General features: G+C 38.5%; 1 protein-coding gene across 2 annotated transcripts; it reads left to right on the top strand.

Annotated features, from left to right (window-relative positions):
- Positions 1-270: 270 nt before the first annotated feature.
- On the top strand, positions 271-16,134 carry LOC131736869 (TBC1 domain family member 2A-like). 2 transcript variants are annotated; one of them, XM_059022352.1, is made up of 9 exons: positions 272-539; positions 3,713-3,857; positions 4,821-4,920; positions 5,397-5,657; positions 6,122-6,396; positions 8,901-9,263; positions 10,728-10,835; positions 13,111-13,283; positions 15,244-16,134. In XM_059022352.1, exons 4-9 carry the CDS (start codon positions 5,651-5,653, stop codon positions 15,401-15,403), a joined length of 1,086 nt encoding a protein of 361 aa, XP_058878335.1. In that variant the 5' UTR covers positions 272-539; positions 3,713-3,857; positions 4,821-4,920; positions 5,397-5,650; the 3' UTR covers positions 15,404-16,134. The 2 variants fall into 2 exon arrangements, with proteins under 2 accessions (XP_058878336.1, XP_058878335.1); XM_059022353.1 differs by lacking the exon at positions 10,728-10,835 and having other exon boundaries at positions 271-539.
- Positions 16,135-25,941: the final 9,807 nt, after the last annotated feature.

Here is a 25,941-nt window from a genome sequence, read left to right as displayed (position 1 = left end):
CTACTGGCATACATTTCATCAAATGCTCTTGTCAAACGCTCTTGTCAAATGCTCTTGTCAAATGCTCTTGGTTGTGAACACAAAAATAAGCATTACTGTGTGCCGTATTGAATTCAGCACTAGCCTCTTTGGATGTCAATCATTTTAAAATTGTATAAAGACGTCAGGTATAGGAAGAGAGAGTGTGATTGTAGGAAGTGATGTAATAGTTGACGGAGAGAGAGAGAGAGAGAGAGAGAGAGAGAGAGAGAGAGAGAGAGAGAGAGAGAGAGAGAGAGAGAGAGAGAGAGAGAGAGAGAGAGAGAGAGAGAGAGAGAGAGAATGCAGTATGGAAATAAGTTGTAATAGTTTTTTTGTTTTGTTTTGTTTTTTTTGGTGTCTAAGCTTACCGTTAATTAATATATGAAATATAGCTTTGACACCACGGATGTTTTGTGTATGGGGAAACTCGTTGGGACAGGAATGATGTCAAGTCAACGATTGAGGAATAAAGTGGCGAGTGATTTGAAACGTGCAGGACCAGTGAAGACGCCGACACGGTTTGCAATTTTGAATACACCAATGGTTATTTAATGCGTGGAGAACAATCCATATTGATTTAAATTAACGAGACTGAAACCTGAAGTTTTTATACTGCTGTATTACTAGCCGGATAAACCTGGAGTTTTCTGCATATTGCTCTATTATTGGCGAGACTGAAACCTGGAGTTTTTATACTGCTGTATTACTAGCCGGATAAACCTGGAGTTTTCTGCATATTGCTCTATTATTGGCGAGACTGAAACCTGGAGTTTGTTTTTTTTTTTTTTTATTTATTTTTTATTTTTTTGTTGCCTACTGGATTGTTATGGAGTTGTCCTGCACGTGTATTTGAGGAGGACGGCTGACAACTGTAGCGGGACTTAATCAATATTATGGAAGTTCCCTTCGTTTCTCTTTTGGGAAAATGACTGTTTAGATCTATGTCACGTCCTTTCTTACTTTGCTTGACTTTGTTATAGCCTCCCGGTCATTATTTCTATAATAGATATGGTTTCAGTGATTGGGAACTAATTGAGTACTAAAGGTGTCAAGGAAGAATGCTCTTAAATGTGTGTTGTGTGGTGTAAAACGAAAATGAGTGACAATACTGGTTATGGAATAAATGTTAATGGGTGTTTATTTAAAACCCTATGCTTAAGTTATCAAGAGTCAGTTGCAATTTTTATATTGTAGGGTCGCGTAGGTAGAAACTTGGTTTTGCTACAAGGTCCGAGTAACGAGTTGTGTTTTATTGGGAAGTTTATATATACTTTCCTGGCGCCCGAACTTTATTAGGCCAATTTCGTTACAACTGTTCTAGCTTTGTTGTTCTCAGTCTTTAAAATGTATATTAACAATCTAACAGCTTGCAGCTAACATGCTTAACACTGTGCGTAATAATGATCTACGGATAAGCTTGATCAATTATGAAGGAGATTGTTGAATTAATTTGAAGCAGTAGCAATTTTATATATAATGTATGTTCCGTTCTAATATCCCATTATATAGTCACTTATAAGTTACGTTGCAGTACTCCACACCATTCTTCCCATGGCCTGAACTCAGAATAAACTGTCCAGCTAACAAGTTATAAATTGTTCATTGGCTATGAAAGAAGGGGTTCTTGTTAACTTTTCACTTGTAATCTTACATGAGCATCATCCAGCCTGTTGTGCAAGAAAAGGCTGATTGTTGTATGATAATGTGGGGGAGGAATGTATCCAAAGAAAAGACAAAAACTTATTGAGGGTTTAGTAAGTTGAAGGTAAAATATTAAACTTCAAAGTATATTGAATTTGGTATTTGACTGCATTGTGACCACTTTAAAATCCACAGCCTTCCTTTATAGTTTGAGTTAAGCGAACAGAGCAAGGCTATCATTTTATTTTATTTTATTTTTTCTTATAAAGCTATAAAATAGCAGCTCTGTAAGTGTTTGCTGTAAAAAGGTTGTCAGTATAACAAAGGGAATCCTTTTCAGATGCTGCTTTGATAATACACAATAGCATCCCCCAAGCAGGTTTCCCTACATCTAAAATTTTTGCAATGATAAAAATGGATTACTGTGAAGGAATGGTTTGCAGTGTGCAGGTGTAGTGATGATGCAGTGCTCCAGAACAAACACACACAAGACAGTTCACAATTAACAGCTCTTTATTTTCAGCTGGGTTGCGTGCCAACAACACTTTAAATAATAAGCATGGGCTCTACACATCAATGTGTATTGCGCCATGCAAAAGGAGGGTTACAGTCCCGAAATAATAAAAACACTTTTTAAACACACAATACACAGACACAGACATGTCTCCTGACAGTGGGTGCTCTAGTGCAAGTGAATGGTGAAAGACAAACACAGAGGTAACAGTAGATCAGTGTAGTCCGGGGTTTGGTGCTGGCGTGCAGCGACAGCTCCCGGTTCGTGTTAGCCGTCTAGCCAAACAAACAATGACAGTTAGCTGACAAACAAACAAAACACAAAACACTCACAGTACTTTTAATTCTCCTGTGCATACGGTCCTTATAGTTTAACCATCAAAACTAAGGAACAGATCACTGGGGCCACTTCCCCTTAAAACCCTCCGTCATGCCCTCTTTCGGTGGCGCGGCCAATCACGTCTCCTCCAATCCGTGACTGACACATCACCTACCGCATTAAGGCGCTGACTTCAGGTATCGTGGCCCCACCCCCTTCCTGAATGTCCGGCTTCCGACTGACCCTGGAATGAACTGCATTCTGGGGCACTCTGTTCTGGTTATACAGCGCCCTCAGAGATTGAGAGGGAGATTGTTGACGAGGATTCATTCATTCTCTGTCACAATTACCAACCATTTTTATTAGTGGGGCTTGCGAAGCAAGAGTCCCCTCTTTAAATCTTCAACGTACTTCTTCTTCTTCTTATTCTTTGGCACGCTACTCCTCTTACACCGTTTAAGATAGAAACACCGTTCAAACTTTAAAACGTGTAGACCGGTCTGGAATAGTGTGCTTGTATACAACTTTTTGATATCTTTTATACTTTTTAAACTATTAAGCTTTTTATCCTTTTTTTGTCTATCTTCATTCACTTTAATGGGACTTTTTTCAACATTCTAAAGCTCCCCATTGTTTAAAAACTCCCAGACTTCCAACATTCTATTTACTGTAAACGATGTAACTTTTGACACAAATCAGCTACTTTGACCACTTTCCCAACAAGTAAGACAAAAAGTTAGAGGGTATGACATCTTTCTCTACTTCTCTGCTATTCAAATTTGAAATCAAAACATAAATAACTTTTACCAATCAAGAGGTCCACCTGTTTTAGTAACCGCACCAACTAAATTTTTCTCTAACTTTTTATAAACTGCCATTTTGACCACTTTCCCAACAAGTTAGACAACTACTTAGAGCAAATGAAATCTTCCTCTACTTCTCAGCTATTCAAATATGAAATCAAAACAGGAATGGCGTCTACCAATCAAGAGGTACAGCTGTTTTAGTAACCGCATCAACTTCTTTCAGTAGGCTACATCCCACTGTTGAATTAACTGTCATAGAACTTTGAGAAATATCAAATTCTAGCACATTCTAAGCATGAGACAATTAATAAACAATGTGACTTTTGACACAAATCAGCTACTTTGTCCACTTTCCCAATAAAGCAAGCCCCACAACTTGTAAAGTTACCATCTAGTTTGTTTTGTTTTACAGGCATTAAACAGCCAAGCCATGCTGTATTGGTTGCAGCAGCTGCAAATAAAACGGTGGCAGCACAATACCAGCCTGGTGAAAATACCTGCAGAGCCCTCCACTACCTCCACACAGCTCTGCCAACTGCCTTCTGCACCTTGGGAAGGTAAGCTCACTGACAGCCCAGTTTTAATTCTAGCTCAAGTTGACCAAATTGTGTGTGGGGTGGGGTTCTTCAGTTTGTGATCTGATGGAGAAAAGGGTTCCAGGGTAGGTGTTGTGTGCATGCAAAACAAAACAGCTGAACCGGAATAACCCAATTTAAATTATTTATTCTAAACGCTTACAAAGTGTTGCTATACTCTTGTAACCACCACATATTTTTTTCATGTTTTGCCCTTTATTGTAATTATATCTAAGATATTTTCATGAGGTGTAATGTGAAGCAAGAAATGCAATGCTTTAATTAGGTGAGGTAACAAAAGTACCAGGACTTTGTTTATTGTGTCTGGTGTCAGATATCTTAATGAATTCAAACAATCAAAAATGATGATCATACAGGAGAATGTTGGTGCTGTGTGGTGGAAAGAACTCAAAATAACAAAAGGACTTACACTATTTTAGATCTGGTGCTGTTTTAGACTAGGTACTGTATACAGGTTTAAAGCTGGCAAGATGTATATGCACCTCCGTATGTATAATAAAATACACCCAGTATTTACAGCTGACTCTTGTCTTCTGGTATAAGAATGACATATACTTTTAACCTGTACTTTCTTAAGACAGCAGCTTAAACAACACAGCCCGCAAACACCGTTTCTGACAGCTGTTGTGAGTGAGACTCTCTAATGTTGCCAGAAACTTTCCCAAGCAAAAGGTGCAGGGAAGGAAATTTTCATTTCACTAAAACATACATATATCTACAGCTTTTGGAAATACGGAGAATGGAACCAAATAATACATTTGTATATCTAATCATTTAATTATATTTACTCCATGAAGTCCAGCAAGTAAGTACAAATGTATTACAGTACATTAGAATGGCATTTCCACATGATAAATGAATATGTATGAAATGTGTACTTTGTTTGAAGGGATGGGCAGTTGAGATGCTTGTGCTCTTTTTCAGGAAGGACAGAGGACTTCCTCCCAGCAGTAAAGACCCCCAAGGGCCTAGTCGGAGAAGCCGCAGCCTGTCTGCCAGACAAGCACCCCATCACAGAGATACAGTAAGACACTACCTGCATACCTTGTTCTTTATGTGCCTCTTAATGGGAAAACACACTGAATTAAATGGCTCTCTTACGTACAGTGTAAGTACCAAAATCACAGCAATGGCTAGGGCAATGTCAGTTGCTCATGATTTGCTAGCACCTAATATTTTGTAACCAAAATATATTCCTTGGCTTCTATTTAATAACAGCAAAGTTTTCACTAGTGGGAAGCAACATGTGCTTTTATCCTAAGGTCATTTTGTATTTGAAAATTTACAGAAGTTATTCAAACCTGTTATGTAAACTAGTCAGCCCTATCCAGGCAGCTGCCTGTAAGCAAGAGAAGCAACCAGTTGAGCTTTGGATTTTGTTATTTGTTGTGTACTACTTTAGTTTGTGTGTGTGTGTGTTGTTTCTATGCATTTAGTTTCGTTTTCTCTGTACTTTGCCTTCAGAAGTCAGTTTGTGTTTCCTCTGCCTTGCCCTTACAGGAACACAGTCCTCAATATCTGTGGAAACAAGCCAGCTCAGGAGCTGAGACGGAGTGTGTTCAACTTTGACAAGATTCAGCAGTCTGAAGACTGTCCCTGTGAGGATCCTGTGACACAGATACTGGGGGAAACAGGTGCATCCTTCAGTTGACAGGAAACTGCACTGCAAAGTCTGTGTCTCCTGCTTGGTTCATGTCTGGATCAGTTCAATGCGGGGACCACCACAGTGGCTCTGAAACTATTACATTCTTCTCATGCAGGGTAAGAACTCTTTCTGCTGTTATAAATGTGCAGAGGTTTCCTGTTCCTAAAAGGTGAACCATGCAGGAGTAAAGCTTGTTAATAAGATAAAGAATGAGCGTCAATAAAGCCTTTTTTTAAGAAATTTCTAGAAAACTCACTAAATAGCTCACAATTTCACCTTTCATTGAAAACAACAGCTCTTTTTAACAACTATTTTCTTTTGCAGCAAATTGTAGTTTTGGCTAGGCACCCTAGAATTAACATTGGTACTATGAGTTCTATGATGATTTTTGTATGTATAACAAATTTGAATTCCAGAAATAATCATTATTTTCTTTTTTTGTTTAATGATTATGAAGGGTATATTGTCAGGTAGGTGGCTCCAGAATAAAATAAAGAACCAGCAAGTTTAAGAAAAAATATATATATATATTAAATATTCATGCATTTCAAATGCTTTCTTTGCTTGCTCTCTTTCCTAGCACCTCCAGCAACGCCTGTACCTCTGACACCCCCAGCACCTACAGTCCTTTCAGCTCCTTCAGTTTCTTCAGTTACAAACGAGTCTGCGCAGGAAGCAAAGACTGGAGGAAAGAGTTCTCCATCAAGCAGCATGAACAAGAGGGAGAAGAAAATGACCAGTTCTCTTCAGCCTTCTGGGGAGAAGGTGTCAGGAAAGGAGGGGAGCCCCGTGGACAAACTATCCAGACTCCAGCACGAGGTGTTCACGCTCACTGAGGAGCTCAAGTCACAAAAGGTATATGTTTGGTTTGGGTGTCTGAAGTATATTTAAGCACATAACAACTGATAACTGAGTTATTAAATAATATGTCTTGTGAGGCACTTGTACAATGAATGATTGAACCTTATAAATGTTTCCCATAGTAAAATCATAAAGCATAGTGGTACAGCATAGGTCAGCATTGTAAAGACCAGCTAGGTATGGTAAAGCATATTAATAAACATGGAAAGCCAGGGTACACTGTGGGAAAATAACAGTCTAATCACGGGGAAAGCATGGGAAAACTGTAAAAAATACTGTGCAAAAACACAGTGGTAAACCTTTATAAAGTTGTATGATAGTATTTAAATATGATGTTGTATCTATAATAAGCATGGTATGAACGAACATAAGACAGAAACAGTGGATTTAGTCAAGCAGTTACACAAAGTAATACAAACTCAAATCCAAGACCAGCAATAATTTTGCCTAAACTGATTAAAGTACTGATCTACTGTATTGACTGTGTGATGTCTTAACTCTTTTTCTATGCAAGTCAGAAACCTGCACGCTCACCACAAATTGGTTGCTTTACTGTGCATTTTCTTTCCTCTTTGGCTAAGGTGTCACTGGGTGTGAAGGCAAACGCATTTAGCAGAATAACTCATGCATTACCTAACAGGAGAGCTTTTTAAAAGTGTGATAACTGTATTGCTGATAATCCAAATTGTTATAAACATGGTGGTATGATGTTCTATAGTAGCTGTGTATGTAAAATAGGGTTGAAGGGCACTTCTGAAACAGTGAAGAGAGTCTGTTGTTGCTTCATTGTCTGTAAGTGAAACTCTTGTGCTGTACTACTGTTCCTATGAATCCATAAAGGTTACAATGTAGAATTTGTTTTTATTATTTTGTCATCAACACATACAGTACAAGTGTATTAAAATACAAAATCTCTGCCCCCCCCCCCCCCCCCCCCCCCCAAGAGGCTCAGCTGGTAAAGGCATGAGTGCATGGTGTGCAGGGTGAGTCAGGAAGTCAAGGGTAATTTTGTGCCCTGTGCAGGGACTGTTTCTGCAGGGCTAGATCTAAACAGTCACAATAGAGCTCCTGAATGCAATTCTGGGTTTTCGCTCATGACTCCTCTGTATCTTATGATGATAAAAAGACAGCTTACATTTCTGCCTGTATGGTCACAAAACTTCCTTTTACATTTTTATGAGCTTCAATAAGCATATTTTATTGCTTCCCAAACAAACTTTAATCTTGCATCGCCGCCTTCTTGTTTCCTGTTAGTAACCCATACGACTTTTAACGCGGTGCTCAAATGCACCTGATCTGCAACATGCAAGAGTTTGTAGCTAATTGTATATTTGATCTAAAATTAGACCAACAGACACAATCTTTCTTTGTGCACAGAATTTATTGTGCATGTGCATTTTGACTTATTTTATCATTAGTTTTTGTGTCTTGATTAAAGACACGGTTATCCTGGACCTTATGAAACCACTTTACAAGACACCATTGCTCATTATTATTGTAATACTGGGACAGTATTTCCAGTGTTTGGTACTTTTATTGCGTTATCATTGTTTTCTTCTTTCAGAGTACAAAGAACAGAGCTGCAAAAACAAGGTCTTTTTTGAGCCTGTTAAAAACACAAGTTAAGCTGATCTCCTGAATGGTTTGAAAAATGACCACCAGCAGGCAGTGTGCAGAATTTTCAGTCATTTTGCTGCTCTTTTCTAAAAACACTTCACTGAATTCAGCTTTTATAATTGGTTAAAAAAAGGACATTGTTATTGAAATAGTAGGCTGTGTGGTCCAGTGGTTAAAGAAAAGGGCTTGTAATCAGGAGGTCCGCGGCTCAGATTCCAGTTCAGCCACTGAGTCACTGTGTGACCCTGAGCAAGTCACTTAACCTCCTTGTGGACGTTGTTGTAAGTGACTCTGCAGCTGATGTATAGTTCACACACGCTAGTCTCTGTAAGTCGCCTTGGATAAAGGTGTCTGCAAAATAAACAAAATAGTAATAATAATAATGTCTGATAATTGGTTTTAAGGCCACTGACGTATAATATAGGGCAGAGCTTCAGAGCCTTTTCTCATATGCACTACTAATAAATACTGCAACAGGCTGTTTTTTAGGGAAAATTGCATTGTACAGTAGACTATTTGAATTTACCTTTAGCCATAATTGTAATTAAATGCATTATGTTAACAGCTGTTCTTATATGATAAGTAAAACAGTATTTTTTTATTCAAAGGGATATTACAGATTTTTCAGGAAATGCAAGAATCAAAAACCTAAAACAAATACTATACCAGGCATTTTTAGTATGGTACAGTTTATTATCAGTACTCCAAACAAATCACTAATCTGAACAGGTCTGATCCCACCTGGTTCAGATTACAAAGAAAGTGCAGGTGCATTATTCAGGGACCACCTACAGTATAATTTATTTACGGGACCTCCAACACAGCTCAAGAAGCTTCACCTTTAAGAGTAAATGACCATAGTGTTTTTGTTTTGAAATCAGGAGCTGGTGCGACTCCTTCACAAGGCCCTGGAGGCAGCACAGCAGGAGAAGAGGACCAGCAAACAGTTCCTGTCAGCAGCAGGGGAGCAGGAGCGGCTGGAACTGGTGCGGCACAAAGAGAGGTGTATCGCGTTCCTGGACGGCCGCCTGGAGGCCCTGCTCAAAGACAAGGAGGAGCTGGAGCAGCGGCTGGCCATGCAGGACTGCCAAGTGAATGAGCTGCAGCAGCACGTGCAGCTCATGATGGAGAAGAACAACGCCAAGCAGGAAGTCATCCTCAAGCTCTCCGAGCAGCGTACCGTAGCCAACTCCATGGGCACAGAGACCTTCTGCAGGCTGCAGGAGAAGATTGAGCACCTCAAGGTTATTTTAAAAGTTACTTTTACATTACAGCCATGGGAAGTACGTCAACTCTTGTTTCAAGAAACACGGATAAAACCAGACTCTTTTTTTTTTTTGGTTTTGTTTGACCACCATGTAATCCTGCATGATGTGAAAAAGCAGTAAAGTAACTGATCCATGTTTTCACTGCTGGGGTGTCACATACGGTATTCTGCACCTTCTCTGCATCCAATAAGCATTACAAACATGACATCTTAACTAGATTTTATTAGCATTGGAGCAGACACACAATTACTGTTTGCCACTCCAGTCTAAGAATGATTCATTTATAGTAGAACCGGTCCAGGGGTCCAGCGAATATATACTAATATTGTATCTCAGAGGAAGTCGTTTTAGTATATTGTAGTTTCTTTATTAACGTCGGGGCATTATAAATGCCTAAAACGCCAAAGTACGACACAGCATGTATTCTATACAAAAAAATCTGTGAAAATGACTGCACAAGCACTGAAGTACAGTATTTCTCAGTTTACAAAACAGCATTCCAAACAGTTCTTAACGTGCTTTCTCAGTGTATGCCAAAGTAATCTGACAGGTTTTTTTACATTGTGTGTGTGTGTGTTAACCTGAGACATAAACCACAACAAGGATGCACGCTTTTTAACAGTACAGTAATTTTATGAATCCTTTACTTTTCTTTTATTTACTATGGTTAAACTGGGCAGTTATGTGAAGTGACAGCGTGTACAAATTCTGACCTGCTAAGAGCTGAATTTACTGTTTTAGACCCATAATAAAATGTGCATTGGTCAGTTTTCATCAGTACCATTCAGTTGGTAGCAGCATATGTAAGTCACACATGGCACAGGTCCATTGGGTAATGATGGTGTCATATCTTACAGGATCAGATACGACAGGTTCGACTGTACTTTGTATCATGTTCCTGTGATTTTGTACTCTATAGGTCAGGCTTGCACAGTGTTGATGTGATGTTACAATGAACAGCAAAAATGATTATAATAACATAAACATACTGTATATATAAAAAAAAGATCCCTGTGTAACCCCAGGCTACTAGGCATGAGGGGGTACACTGCTCTCTGATAAATTAGGAGACCAGTTATCTGCTTATTAGCAAAACTTAAATCCACTAATATAAAGTCAAATAATAATTCCAGACACGTGATCAGTTGGCCAACTATTTTTTTCATCTATTTCTTTGTTATTAGAACAAAACAAGTATATTGTTTTTGTACAGTGTATTAATTGACATTAGTTAGCCACACTTTTTTTTTACGTATCCCAGCGATTTTCAAACAGTGTTTTATAGGGTACAAATGAGTACAATTATGAAAGCAAAGAAAAGCAGTGATCAGTCAGGACTAGGTCAAACCTGTGCTCTTAATAAGTAGAGCTCACAGTAGAAATGTTTTAAGTACAACCACAGATTGTGTTCTGATTTCATTCGTTTACTGTGTTTACTAGGACGATATAGAGGCGCACAAGATCCAAAACAAGTTCCTCAACTCTGAAATCTACCAGCTTACTAAGCTGTGGAGGAACAGTTCAGAAGAGAAGGGCCTCCTGATGAAGGTATGTGCTTTACAGCTTGCTGTGTGTCAGATCTGTACCCATTTAACCATTGTGAAAAAACATATATGTTCAAAAAATATATTATCCTTACCTACAAGTCTTTAATGCAGTATCGTCACTGTGTAAGGCTAATATATAAGTGACTTTATTTAATACTAAACATCTTATTTTCAGCTTTTATAGCCTAGGCCCCAGATTAATAGTAATAGTAATGAGTTTCGTTTATTTCTTTTTTCTTATAGCTTTAACCACAAAACCACAATGAGATCTGTGATTTCGCCTAGAGACATCTCTGCCTGCACTAAGAAGCCAGAGTAAATTAAAGAACAACTAGCATGCTGGTACATTATGATAAAGCAAACTGCTTAGTGACACATGGATTGCAAGTGGTTCTAATGTAGTGACGCAAGCTGGTGACCTACTGGGCACTATTCTTACACAGTCTAATGCAAAAAACAAAATAAAAAAAACAACTTTAGATTCACTTTGTATCATTTTCACATCCTGGTAACTTTTTAAAAGTTTAAAGCATTCCTTTGGCCTCCTGTTTAACCACAGTATTTCTGCAGTTTTACCCATGCTTTTCCCATGGTTATACAATGCATTTATAATAATTTACCTGGGTTTACCATGTTTATTAATATACTTTTATTATTATTTATTTCTTAGCAGACACCCTTATCTAGGGCGACTTACAATTGTTACAAGATATCACATTATTTTTACATACAATTACCCATTTATACAGTTGGGTTTTTACTGGAGCAATCGAGGTAAAGTACCTTGCTCAAGGGTACAGCAGCAGTGTCCCCCAGCTGGGATTGAACCCACGACCCTCGGGTCAAGAGTCCAGAGCCCTAACCACTCCTCCACATACCTTCTTACCTTGTTTTTGTAGTCTAGTATCTGCATAAATAAAGACATAGGCAGTCAGTATTTTTGGTCAATTATTTGATTTTTTTGCAGAGATACTTCCTCTGTTATGTTTCTCTTTAGTAATTTGTGGTTTTTCTTTTTTCATTTTATACTGTACTTCCCTTATTTTTATAATTCTTTGTACTCCTGCTAGGTTTCACTCCTTGTTTCTTCTTCTTAGTTGACTGTCATAGTAGTTCTGACTGGCTGGCTGTTAGCCTGGTCAGCAACCTCGGGTGTGTTCATGCATTACTAATTAAAACCACAGAGAAGTTAGCAACTGAGCCAGCTCCAGTCTCCCAGAATGAACAGATCAGACTGACTGGGATGTTTCCCTTTCATCTCCAAATCTAGGTCTTCTCTAGATGCAGAAAGCAAATTGGAAAGATATGTAGTGAATTCTAAATACAAGTACAGTGCTGTGAATGTAGGGCACTGTTCACAAAAACACAAATGCCTGGTTTGCAAATTAAATTAATGTTTAATCTTGTTGACCCCAATGTGTTCTTTGGGGTGGGTCAAGTTGTAGCTGTTTCTGTCAGTGCTTGATCTGTCCTAGTGCCTGCGTCATGGCTCCATATAGTGATATCCCCTGAGTGCACTGTGCAATGAAACAGCTACTGTCTGGTATGATTGCAGCAAATTAGATGTTTTATCTATCTGGTCTGATTGGTTTTAAATTATTTTAGATATATTTAGGATCAGACCATTTTTGTGACATGAAAAACAATTGTACTACAGTAGAGTTGTTTCAGGATTTCTGGGAGCACTTGAATTAATAGGTATCACATTTGATACCAGGGTGACTCTGGTTTAAAGAAGAACCAAATAGCAAAAATTGTAAAAATAAATAAATATAATTTCAGTTGCAGGTTATGCTAAAACTGCTAAAATTGCCAAAAACATAAACGCTTTGATTTCCGAATCGTAATCAGAAAAAAACATGTATTGTACACAACAGTTTAACTTTCAAAGAAATGACCCTTCACAGCCACAGTGTCCATAAGCACTCGGGTGACACACATATTGCACTGTAGAAAATAGCAGTCTTGTAATTAATATAAGCAGCACAAGGGAACAAGTGAACACTGCAGCGAAGAGGATTTATTAATTTAAGAAGCAGAAGCAAGATTATAATTGGAATGGCTCCATCAGAACTGTAAAATTAGTTATTTGGAAATGTACTAGGTTCATTTTAATAAACAAGTTCAACCCAGTTAAAGTAACAGGGTGTAGAAACCCTCTGCCTTTGGACTGCCCTGTCTTGGAAATGAGTGGGAGGTTGTGGGAGGGTTACTGCTTTCACCAGCTGCTGTGTTTTGTTTTAATCCTAACCCTAAACCTTTCTTTTGTGTTGCAGTGTGCCTACCTGGAGGCCAAAAACTGCCAGATTGAGAGCAAGTACCTGGTCGTGCTGCGCAGGCTGCAGGAGAGCAAAGGGCTGGACAGCAGTCAGCAGGAGATGGTGAAAAGGCTCATTGAGGACTCACTGCAGGGAGACAAGAAGGATGGCTTTAAACTCAACCCTGTCAGGTAAGACAGTACTGACATTTCCATACCGGGGTTTCACAGCGAAAACTTTTTTCCCCCCGGTTACTTTCTTGTTTTTTTTGTTACTAAGTATATTCAAATATTTAAAATGCAATTCTATTGCTAAACTGATGATGTGATTGCAAGCTACACCAGTTCCATTTTCATACAATACCCTCATATCCCGAACTGAAATACCAAAACAAGCAAAGGATCAAAATGTTAATGTTGGTTTGTTGCAATTGTGATCTAATAGGTGCGCAAATGAAAAGCCAAAAAAAGAGCTGGAACTTACAGTAGTTTCTGGGCTTTGCTGTCTATGATTTTCTATGTCATGTGCCCTGCTCTTTTAATGTGATAATTTAATAATTGAGAAAAATATATATTTTGTTTATGTCACTTCTTTAAAACAAAACAAGAACTCTTTTTGTTTTGTTGCATGGTCTGTTTAGAACAGAAGTGCAAATTATATGCATTTCCTATTTTTCATGATTATTTTCTCAGTTTGTTTTTGTCTATTATAGAAATTCCTTTTGTAGAGTTTACTGTAGCTGCACAGGAACTCAGATTGAATAATAAACACTGCAATTCCAGGACCATATATAAGGGTTGATGTTAGGCAGTGATGGTGTATATATGCCCAAAAAGAAGTCAGAGGCTGCAGCAAGACTACAGTTTATTTAGAAAACTCCAGGATCCTTTGTTCATACATAAGGCCCTGTGAAAATAGTGTGTGTTTTTTTTTTTTTTTTTAATTCAAGGTAGTATCACGGGTAAAGTGTCTTATTTTGCAGATTGTGCACAGAACTATTTTATAAATTATGTGTACAGATTATTATTATTTTTTTATACAGCAAATAGATTGATAAATGCACTGACATCTTCAAAATCAACGTCAAAGTTATTCAAGCACTTTACAATAGCTTGTGAAACGGTGTTGTCATTAACAGCCTGAGGGTAAAGTGTATCTGCAAGGACAGCTTTCAGTTCTATGTCAGATGCATGTTCACCATTTAGGCCCTGCAAAACAAATACAATGTGAAACATATATTGCTATTGGGCATCAGTCGACGTGTCGGTGACCATTGACAAGCAACCAGACTGTTTTACTAATTCCATAATCTCCTGCTTGTGATAGTCGGCAACTTTAGGTAAGTATTCACGTCTCAGCTGGGCTGATGAAGGAATCACTCCACCATTTGCTACACTCAGTATGAAGAAATTACATAACTTTTGGTTGTCCAGTTTTTCAAGAGGGATATTTGCGCAAACAAACATCCCTGTCAGGTCAAAATTTAATGTGTTTCGTGCTTCACGGTTTTCAGTGGACTTTTGGAACATGGAAGTTCACGTTTTTGGTTTCTTGGATTTCCGCCTTTCTCTTTCAGTGAATACTTGAATCTAAATGCCTGTCAAGAGATGATTTGCAGTAACATTGCAGGACATACAGAATAGCTTACCTCCATCGTATGAAATACAAATAATAATTATAAGAATATTGAAAAAATCACGGTATTGGGCTAAGTTCGCAATTTCTGCGCAGTTCGTGAAATCTCGATTTACACAGGGCCTTATACATAACCCTAGGCAGGTTAGTTTCAGGCACATATACCATTTACACATAACCCTTTCCTGGTTCTTGTACTGGCTTCCAAACACATTTACCTCCTCATAACCGTCAAACTTCAGCCCACTCCCTTCTCTCCCTTTGTCTCTCTCCGCCAACTGTTCCAACTCAACTAACTAACTCAATGCTCTCCTGCAGCGATGGGGAGGAATACGCTGGCAGAGGGGACTGATTAGAAATATAACAGTACAACTTAACATAGAGGTTCATTACACATAACTAAATCATAAAAACCTGGAGCCATGCACCTACCATACAATGTTGTATGATAATTTAGGGAATATGTGAATACTGCATGTTACCAACATCCTTGTTTAACTTTCTGTTCCTTCCCAGTGAGTATGACGACTATGGATTCAAGACCATTCCTGATTATGAAGTAGAGGACGTGAAGCTCCTGGCCAAAATCCAGGCCCTGGAGATCCGTTCCAACAACCTGCGCAACAATGAGATGGTGGACAAGCCTTTGCGGTCCATTGTTTCCATGATTTTCTGACTGAGTACTTTATGTCCTGGATGTCTTAGCCTGCTGCACCTCAGATGTCTAAATGCTTTTAAATAACACTAAATCAAAGTGGAAACTATTTTAAAGACAATTAAAGACAGTAAGTTTAACTTTGATATTATACTAAATAAACAAGATATAATAAAGGTAAACAAGTCCCCGATATTAAACTGATTGAAGCTGACACCCTGGAATCCTTTAAGAAACTGCTTAATGAGATTCTGTGATCAATAAGCTACTAACAACCAAATGGGCAAGATGGGCCGAATGGCCTCCTCTCGTTTGTAAACTTTCTTATGTTCTTATGTTCTAAAGGCAGGAGCAAAAATGGGTACTTCCTCAAAAGTAAGATTTCAAATGATTTTTGACAGATTCTATAGAAAACTAAAGTACTTCTGTGGTACTGTAGTATTTTTTTTAGTATGGCTTTACAAACCTTTGTAATGCTGGTCCTACTGCAGAAGGTACTGATTCTGTGGCTGTTTTGTATTTCTTAAAATTAATCATTGTATTGTGTATAAAGTGTTATTTAATACTTGGCACTTTTCATCTGAATTACTGCAGTAACCAAGCAGCAGCACAACCACAATGCTCAAGGACATTATGCTGAGAACTCAGTTTTACAATGTATGTTTTATTCTGTAAGAAAATGTACTATTTTTCAGTTACTTTTGTAACTGTTGAACACCTACAGACTATAATAAAAATTACTTTCACTCGCACTTTTTCTCTATTGTTATCTCAAGAAGACATGAGAAAATATTAAAACAGAAGCCTGTTTTTATTAAGTGATAAAATGTAACATATACATTATATTAGGGCTTCTGACTTTTGGTTTTAACCGATAAAACCTGATAACACCCCTGATACAAAAAAAATGAAATCGGGGATACCCAATAAACACTGGAAAACACCAGAATAACTGTGGAAATGGTTAATCAATTCATGTTGACTTTACCCTATTCCCATTAAAAAATAAAACCTACTACAAAAATAATAATAAATACATTTCTCAGTGCTGTTGGCAATGACCCGCCTTCCTTCCGCATCTATCATTGATTTGTTCTCACTACTTTAAACCCGCCCCAACTACTGAGTGGCAGCACATTCCTACATTTCTATTAGAGACTCCGCTTGCGAGATTTAAAACGAGATTACAATCAGGATGGAGGCTTGATAGCAGGATTTTACAGTTAAGATACAAAGGATTTAAAACAGAATTGTGGCGAAATGTACAAAAATTCCTACACACAAAAACTCCAGAAGAATGTGCCTGTGACCGTAGGGAGTTAATTGTGGAAGACAAGAAAGGAAAGAAGATACAACTTAAGTGTGCAAGTACTGTTGAGTTACTACTATATATATTTTGACAAAAAAAAAACCGCTCATGCATTTTGGAAAGTAACTGAAAACACTAATTTCATACAGTATATCAAAAATAAAAGCCCCCAAAAAAATGATTTATATAACACTCGAAAATAGCTAAAAATAAGCACCGAAAAATGCAATTAATAAAACCCGAAAAACAGAAGCCCTAATTATATTATAACTCCTAGTATTCACTAGTTAGGATGGACAGTTCGATTAACTTTCAATATGTGCAGTCGATTGCCTCGGCTGGCTCAGCACCATGTTTGCACAGGTGTTTAAACGTTTTACTGAAACTTCTGCCCGTTCCAGGAATTCCTTCTTTATTGCATCTATAATAGTATAATGGCATCCGATTAATGGATCCATGTCACATTGAAAATGCATATTATTGAACAGTGCATAATAAAGGAATGTTTTCGGCCCTTTCAAGGTTTAATTGAATGTATGCATATAGCAGAAAATAAATCGTATTTATTGAAAAGGGATATGTTTATAAAATGCAAAGGAAATAGATAAAAACTGAACATATAAAAGATAGAGTATTTAGATTGGCAAAATTAAACAATTGCCTGTGGCTGTGTGTGGCAAAGTGGCTGAGTGGAAACAGGTGCAGGAGTGATGCAGTGTGGAAATGAACAAAGTCTTATACTCCGGTTTGGAAAGTCATCTTTATTTTTATCCAGGTCTGGTGACCAGTAACAACAATCCCCGGCAATACACAGCAATGTATACTGCACGGGGTAAACAATAACGGGCTTCTAGACCCTAAATAATAAACAATACGTATCTGCCCCACAGTAATACATACACAGTCACCAGTCCTGGGAGCGTGTAGTAGTGCTCGTGGTGGGTGATACAGTTTATTTTTGCGACAGTAGTGCAGTGCTGTTCCGGCTTTAGTGCTGGTCCTTGGCGACAGCTCTGGAATCGTGTTAGCCGTCTAGTGTAGTGTTACAAACAAGACAATTACACACAGACAAACAAACAAAAAACACTCACAATACTGTTTTCACGGTTTACGGGGTCTCTCACAGTCCTTCTCAGTATATTGCACAAAACCAAATGCGAAGGAACAGATTACAATTCTCCTTTCCCTTTTATGCTGTCACTCATGACCCCTTGGTAAATGAATGCAACTGCCTCTCCAATCTGCGGTTGCCACGTCGTTTCCCTTCCCGGGTCAATGCGTTATCGCAACAGAGTCTCGCCCCCTTCCTAGCTGTCCGACTTCCCTTGAACCCTGGGAAAGAACTGTCAGGCCAGCCCGTCCAAGGAACTCTGTTCACACAGCTTAGCACCCTCACAGGTCAGGAGGGATATTTACAACCAAGAATCATTATATTTCTGTCACACTGTGCCAAACATTTTTATTCAAATACTTATGTTTTCTATAATAATAATAACATATTTTTCCCCACGATGATGGTGATATCAATTTATTAAGAGAAAAAAATAAATGTTTGGCAACAAAACAGAGGTTTGACTTATTTTTCCTGGTGTAATCGCAGCCATTACCAATGACTTCATTTTTTAGAAACTTTATGTACGTACAGTTGCGTGGTTTCCTGCAACTAAATAAATCATCATAGTTCTTTCAATTATTTGTCCATAAAGTTTGTTATTAGCAGCAGCAGAGCAAAAGCAATAGTTGATTTGACTTTTTAACACAACTGCAAACTACAAGGCGGATAAAAAGAGAGGTAGGCTAGATGGGATGCGGTAGTGAAATACTTAAACCCTGCATATCACATTCTGACGTGTTTCCAAATTAGCGATTCATTTTAGACTATATTTCGCCACAACAAAGCTTGTTTTGTTGCATTTTGGGATAATTCTGTATTACGAAATGCATCAAGTAGCCTATTATATTTTGCGGTGGTATACCAGCACCTGTACAAACAAACACATAAATATGTATTTCTCGTGTGTTGTTGCTTACTGAGTTATAAAAAAAAAAAACATGACAACATAACTCCCCTACAAAATAATCGTTAATAACTTAAAAACCATAGATGCACAAACATTTGTTTTAATGGCACAAACAAATGAGACAAGTTTGGTTCAATTCCAGTATTGTAGGGGGGGCTGAGTGTTGTCACTGCCCTAAAAATATATTGTTAATATCTCAGAAACAATAATAGCAAAAACGTTAATTTCAATGGCACACCCCGGGATTAATGTAGCACAAACGAATGAGACAGATTTGGTTCAATTCCAGTATTGTAGGGGGGCTGAGTGACGTCACTCCCCTAAAAAAATAATCTTTAATATCTTAAAAACTCTAGCAGCAAAAATGTTTGTTTCAATTGCACAAACCAGCACAAACGTAACACATACAAATGATATATGACTGCATCACTGTCGAGCCTTCCTGAGGTGTTGTGGGCTAGTCGCCGAAACACAGGACGGGAGGTGCCCACCTGATGACCCTTGCGATGTGTCCCGCCCAGCCCTATTCCAGATAGTTGCCATGCTGAGGCGCTAAAGAGGCCACACTTTGGTTGATCCTTGGAGCCAGCATCTCTGCCGTTGTGTGTGCTGATGTGTTGGGGAGGCCACAAATAGGCTGATCAATGGAGCCATCATTACATTTTAGCCATCAACACAGGTCAAGAGGAATCCACATTATCTGGTGGAGGAAAAGCGCTGAAGGCTTATACATTACAGAGACGCCATCCTGGTTGGTCCCCACCACTACTATCTCATTTTATCTTGGCAAATGCTGAGTCCAATATTAGTAGGAAGTAAATAACAGCTACTCTCATGTTATCATCACATAGCATATTGATTGCAAGCATACAATAGTTATGTAAAAAAAAAAAAAATTGTTGAAATACACTACAATATAGATTTTTACATGATGTAATAATGTAAGCATAAACTATAGCTATTACGTGGTCCACAATACTTGGTGTCAACAATAACAGAATTATTTCGCTCTGCTCATTTATGCAACATTAGTTCAAGCCCTCTGTTCGCAGGGGACCTTGCATGTGACGTAAAAATAACCAGTGGGTTTCAAAAATTGAAATGGTTTTTGCAAGTTTATATTTGTGCATATGCCTTTCATGGGAACAAAATTGTTCTTTGAGCCATGAGGTTGTTACCTTTTTTGAACCCAGTTGGAGCAATTTAATAAAATACATTAAAGAAACAATGTAGTATTTTGCTATCCACAGTATCCTCTTAAGACGTTTGCAAGCTAGACCAAATGGTGCCCTTGACATTATACCAATATAAGATAATATGTATTATTATTATTATTATTATTATTATTATTATTATTATTATTATTATTATTATTATTAGCTTGTACTCCACTTGTTGATATGAATATACTCAAATACAATATGCATAACTTCACAAATGTGAATATGGAAATAAGTACATTTGAATTGACTAAAACATATGTACATGTAACAGTGGATTTTCTCCACAAGATGGCAGCTGTGTTTTGTGTTTCAGTATTTAAGACTCACTACATCTGGGTTTACCTTATCAGTGCACTTCCTATATTTATTTAAATGCTTTTTTTCTGCATTATGTTAATTTTTATTGCCATACTGAGGTCGTAAACTCACAATGAAAATATGTTGCAAAACTAGAAAACTGATTTGTCACTGTGACAGGGTATCCTCACAGCCCAGGCTGGTTTCTGGTAGGAATTAGACCCAGAGACTGAAAGCTGCAGTTTTAAAGTGCTGTCGTGCAATTTATTAAACAAAACAAACTCAAAAACTGGAACAAACAAAACACGGCACGAAGGCCATAATAAAAGGTTCAAACAGAAGAACAAAACACTTGTAGGCTGGGCATTAGCCTTCACTACCAAGTTATGAAACAGTACAATAATCCCAGCACATCCACTCACCCACAAACACCCACTCACTCACTAACAAACAGACAAACAAACAATCACTCACTCACTCACTCACTCACTCACTCACTCACTTACTCACAAACAAACAAACACTCACTCACCCACACTCCCTCCCTCCCTCCCTCCCTCCCTCCCTCCCTCCCTCCCTCACTCACTCACTCACTCACTCACTCACAAAGTTCCCCCAAAAAAATGATTTTTTATACATGTGGCCACTCCCAGTTAGCACTCAATTATCTAATTGGGGAATGGCCAAACCTGTGATTGTTGGCAGGGACAGATTTACAGATCCCTGCCAACCTTACGTTCCCACATACACACTATTTACATTTTAGAGCTTTCGCCCTGCGTGTCACGTAAATGTGACCATTCCTTAAATCTAACCTACGATCTATTGCTGTGGAAACTGGGATATATATAAGGGCAGCAGTGTGGAGTAGTAGTTAGGGCTCTGGACTCTTGACCAGAGGGTTGTGGGTTCAATCCCAGGTGGTGGACACTGCTACTGTACCCTTGAGCAGGGTACTTTACCTAGATTGCTCTAGTAAAAACCCAACTGTATAAATGGGTAATTGTATGTAAAAATAATGTGATATCTTGTAACAATTGTAAGTCGCCCTGGATAAGGGCATCTGCTAAGAAATAAATAATAATAATAATAATAATCTCACAATTCACTGCAGGGATGACTTCCAAAAATGTAAAAGAAAGGTAACACAAATAATTGCTTAAAAATATATATATTTTAGTTAGTTTGATCACAACAGGTTCTATATTAAAAACAGTGTCAATAATTGTGTAAACAAGGGAAATCGAGGGAGCGCGTTGTTTTGTATTGAGTAATTAACATGTTTTATCCCATTTAATTAATTCCTAACAACTTAAAATTTCTTAGAGGTAATTATCTGGAAAATATGAGTATACACCCCTACTCCTCACCAAGGCATATCAAGACTAAACAAGTCTTTTCCCTGGTTTTCTTTTTAAGTTCATAAAACATATTCAAACAAGTTAAGTGAGTATGGTGATAATGTGTGGGTTGTTGGATTTATATGAACTGATAATTGAACAAACTGAGGTGCACAGATTACTTTTGCTATTGTTGATTGTAGCCAAACGCCCAACATTTATGAGTCTTCCTGTTTTGTATAATTTGCCAATGCTTTCTCATTTGGTCTACTGCTGCTGTTAAGTAGAAAAGAATACAAATAGAAAATAAAGACTAAACAAGAAAGAAAGACTAAGCAGATATAATTAAAATGTATACCAAATAATAATTAGCTCCGGTGGTGAGGCAAGGATTCCAAACTAAGGGTGGCAGATGGGTACTGAGGGTTTTTTGATGGGGCAAAAAAAGTTTGTCCATTGTAGTGTAGCCCACCTTATAAGCCTCTATGCTTCACATTCAAATACATTTTTTGGAAACAATGCAAAATTTAATCAGGAATAATTTTAAAAAAAAACATTTTCATTGAAAGTCCATGGTTTCTGTCAGATGTACAGCTTCCATCAGTGTTTCACCATTTTGCAACTTGCAGAGAACTCTCTTGTAACATTATTATTATTATTATTATTATTATTATTATTATTATTATTATTACTACTACTACATTATTTATGTATTTGTCAGACGCCTTTATCCAAGGCGACTGCCAAATACATAAATGCAAGATTAATATTTGAATATAATATAGTTTACAGTAAGTGCAAATAATACTACTAAAGTACACTATGAACTAGGATGCAACAAGTAAGGTGTACAGCAAAAGATATCTAAAAAAACTAGCGAGTAGAAGAGCTTGGATCAGGAGTTGGGTGGAATAAATAGTGAGTAAAGGACGGATTCAGTAGCTGTTGCTAAGAATAAAACAGCAAGTGCATGTCAGGGAAGAGATGTGTTGAGAGAAGGAGAGGGAGGGGTCAAGAATAACACCTGGGTTTTTAGCAGAAGATGAAGAGAAAGTGGTGGAGTCAAGGGATACTAAGATGGAGAGGCCAGAGGAGGGAGAGGAAGCAGAAGGAAAGTAGAGGAGGTCAGATTTAGAGAGGTTGAGTTTGAGGTGATGAGAATGCGTCCAAGCTGAGATAGCCCGAAAGGCATTCTGAGATGCGAGAGGAGATGTGGGAGTCAAAGGAGGGAAAAGAGAGGAAGATCTGGGTATCATCAGTTTAAAGGTGGTAGGAGAAGCCAAAAGACCTAGCGAGCGAGTCCCAGGACAGATCCTTGAGGTACACCTGTAGAGAGGGGGCAAGGAGAAGATAGAGAGCCACGCCAGGAAACCTGGAAGGAACAGTTAGAGAGAGGAGGAAAAACAGGCAAGACATAGTATGATTGACATTGTCAAAGGCAGAGGAGAGGTCAAGGAGAATTAGAAGAAGAGGAGGGACAATGGATTGGAAGAAGCAAGTAGGAAGGGGGTCCAGGACGCAAGGAGGAAAGGTCCGAGTCAGGTAGAGGTGTGACAGTTGAGAATGAGGCGGAGGCAGGAAGGTGGGATGTGTTCAGGTGGGGCGGGGAAATGAGAAGATGGTCTGGAGAATAGCTTCTGAATGTCCTCTTCTTTGGAGCAGAAGAAGGAGGCAAAGTCATCAGGTGTGAAAGAGGAGGATTGAGGAGATGGGGGAGGGTTTGAGGGTCGGGGAAAAGGTAGAGAAAAGCCGGTGGGGGGTTTTAGTGGAGGAAAGGATGATAGTTAGGAGTATTAATGTACAGATTGTCTCATGATGCAAAAGACCAAATTACCAATGTAGTTGCAAGGTGGAAAAAAAATAGTTTTCTAATAACGATAGTGCCCTCTCGATGAAGGCTCTACCATGTGCTAGTTGACCTTGACTTTTGTTAGCGCCCTCGCTTTCAGCTGAGGATGCATTATTCCTTCATCGACGGGCACTATCACTTAATAATGGTTGGTTGGTTTCTGGATTGTACCCGTTTAGTATATTTATTTAACAACACAATAATCTTTACGTGATTCAGTGTGAATTCACGTGAAACGTTATGTTGACCGTGTGGGCTTAGATATTTTTTATTGTTTAGTTGGGATCCAGGGACCAGGATCATTACTGCAGAAGGTTTGTTATAAAGAAGGGCGTTATAGCAAGGGTGTATTGTATAAAAGTCACTGCCATAGCCCCAAATAGTATGTCATGATATGGGCAAACAAAGGTCTCTGATTGGTTCTTAGTAATCACATCTCTGTGCAGCAGGATTAGTCTTCTGCACAACTTATCCTTCATTCTCAGAATTGCAGTTGGCAGCAACTATCTTGTTCAATTTTAATTAGTGCAGAGGGTTCTTATAATCATGTAATAATGACATAGCACCTGAAAGGTTAAAAATATTTGTGTGGGAGATAGCGTCTGTGGGTGATGGAGACAATGTACACAAACTGGAGGTCCAAATAAAAATAAGTGCTGTTTAACACGGCTTTTCTTTATTCCCGGTCTGTGACCGTTTAAACGAGGGGGGATTTAAGTATAAACAACAAAAAGTTAACTTGTCTCTATATCTTTGTGACAGGGAACGAATGAATCTGAATCAACAATCTCCCTCCCGACCTGTGAGGACGCTGGACAACAGGAACTATGTGCCTTGTGCCGGCCATTCAGGAAGGGGGCAGAGTCACAGTACCAGGAATCATTGCCCTAGTACGGTGAACAAAGTGTCTGTCATGAATTGGAGGAGACGTGACTAAACTAGCTATTGGAGAGGGTGGGGCTTAGGGTACTTTACGGGGACGTGACGCTGTAATCGGTTCCTTTGTTGTGGTAAATGAGAGGAAACGAGGAGTATAAGATTGTGAGTGTTTCATATTTTGTTTGTTTGTGAGAAGTGCTTGAGATGCATTTCTCAAAAGATCGTTAGGGTGCTGTTATGTCTAGTTTAAGGTAAAGCTGTTTAGTTAAAAACAACCCCTTATAAGGGAGTCTTCATCCTTGAGAAAGTTCTAGAAAGTTCTATAATCATGACGTGTTAGTTTGCCTATTTATTACTATGCTAATCAAGTATAAATATCGTGCTACCTTGTCAATCATTAAGAGAGAGTGTGTTCCTGTAACCGCGGCTGCTCTTCCCTTGCGCGCATTGTATTAAAGCTTCTTGAAACTGTTATAGGAATGGTGTCATCAATCATTTCATATTGAACGGGATTCTACCGACTACATTAGTGTGGGTGTTTTATTTGTGACTGTAACCCTCCTTTTAAGCACAGTGCAATACACATTGTTGTGTAGAGCCCATGCGTATTATTATTTAAAGAGTTGTTGACATGCAACCCAGCAAAAATAAAGCTGTTTGAACTGTAAACTTTCTTGTGTTTGTCTACCCCGGAGCACTGCAAAAGACACGTTCACAATTTTCTATACAGCCGCTATCACTGTCCTTCTAGTATCTTTGCAAGCTGTCCTGTACTTGAGGAGGAAAACTAACCTCGTATCGAAATTCTCCCCGAGCTCACTCGGCAGATTCCGGAACAGTACTGAAGTAGTTCCCGTTTCCATAGCTATATCAGTAAGGCACTGTCGTTAAACCAACCAGGTTAGAATTTCCACAATATATTATGATTTGTCTAGACTCTAGGCTCCTCTCATCTATCCTGACCTCTCCAGCACAACCAACTCCCTCAACTACACATTTCCTTTATATACAACAAACCCCACCCATTGAATCAGTCCTGCACCTATCCTTAGGGAACAGGTGTAGCTAATAAGACAATGACTCAACATGGTGTTTGAAGCACAGGTGCAGTTTTACCTCTCCCAAGATGGCCACCCCAACTGGACAGTAGAATTAAGGTCCACGCCATCTTGGAGAGGGTGGCAGTTAGCGCACACCTTGCCACCCCTGGTTGAGTGGCCACACTTCACCCCTGGACAAGGGAGAATACTTTACCCTGCCACAGTTTGTATATAATATTTGTGTTTATCCAGTTATAGCCAAATGTGATCCACAACATCTATAGGAGGCTGAGAGTGTATTAAGATTGTTTCAGAATCAAGGCAGTTGTCATGTTCACCCTGTAGGATGGATGGATGGACACAGTGCTTTTTTTTACTAATGAGGAACCGAAAAAGTAACTTCCCATACTGATGCAAATGTGGATAAAACATGTAAGATAGCAGTTTTGTTGCAGTTGTAATGCTTCTCCTTTTAATAAGAATTGTAATTACTATGTTCAGGATGGTATAAAAAGAATATTTGTCTGCTGGCAGTCACCACCCTGGATTACACAACACTTAAACATGAAGACTTGAATTGCACAACACAATAGAGATTTGA

Source organism: Acipenser ruthenus, chromosome 4, assembly GCF_902713425.1.
Source record: "Acipenser ruthenus chromosome 4, fAciRut3.2 maternal haplotype, whole genome shotgun sequence".
Taxonomy (NCBI): Eukaryota; Metazoa; Chordata; class Actinopteri; order Acipenseriformes; family Acipenseridae; genus Acipenser; species Acipenser ruthenus.
The sequence above is the reverse complement of the archived record's forward strand: the minus strand, read 5'-3'. Positions and strand labels throughout refer to the sequence as shown.

What these genes read in the sequence shown, in the direction of transcription:
- LOC131736869 (XM_059022352.1), top strand. An exon ending in AGAAGATTGAGCACCTCAAG is followed by an intron (nt 9,264 to 10,727) that starts GTTATTTTAAAA and finishes TGTGTTTACTAG; the next exon opens with GACGATATAGAGGCGCACAA. An exon ending in TTTAAACTCAACCCTGTCAG is followed by an intron (nt 13,284 to 15,243) that starts GTAAGACAGTAC and finishes GTTCCTTCCCAG; the next exon opens with TGAGTATGACGACTATGGAT.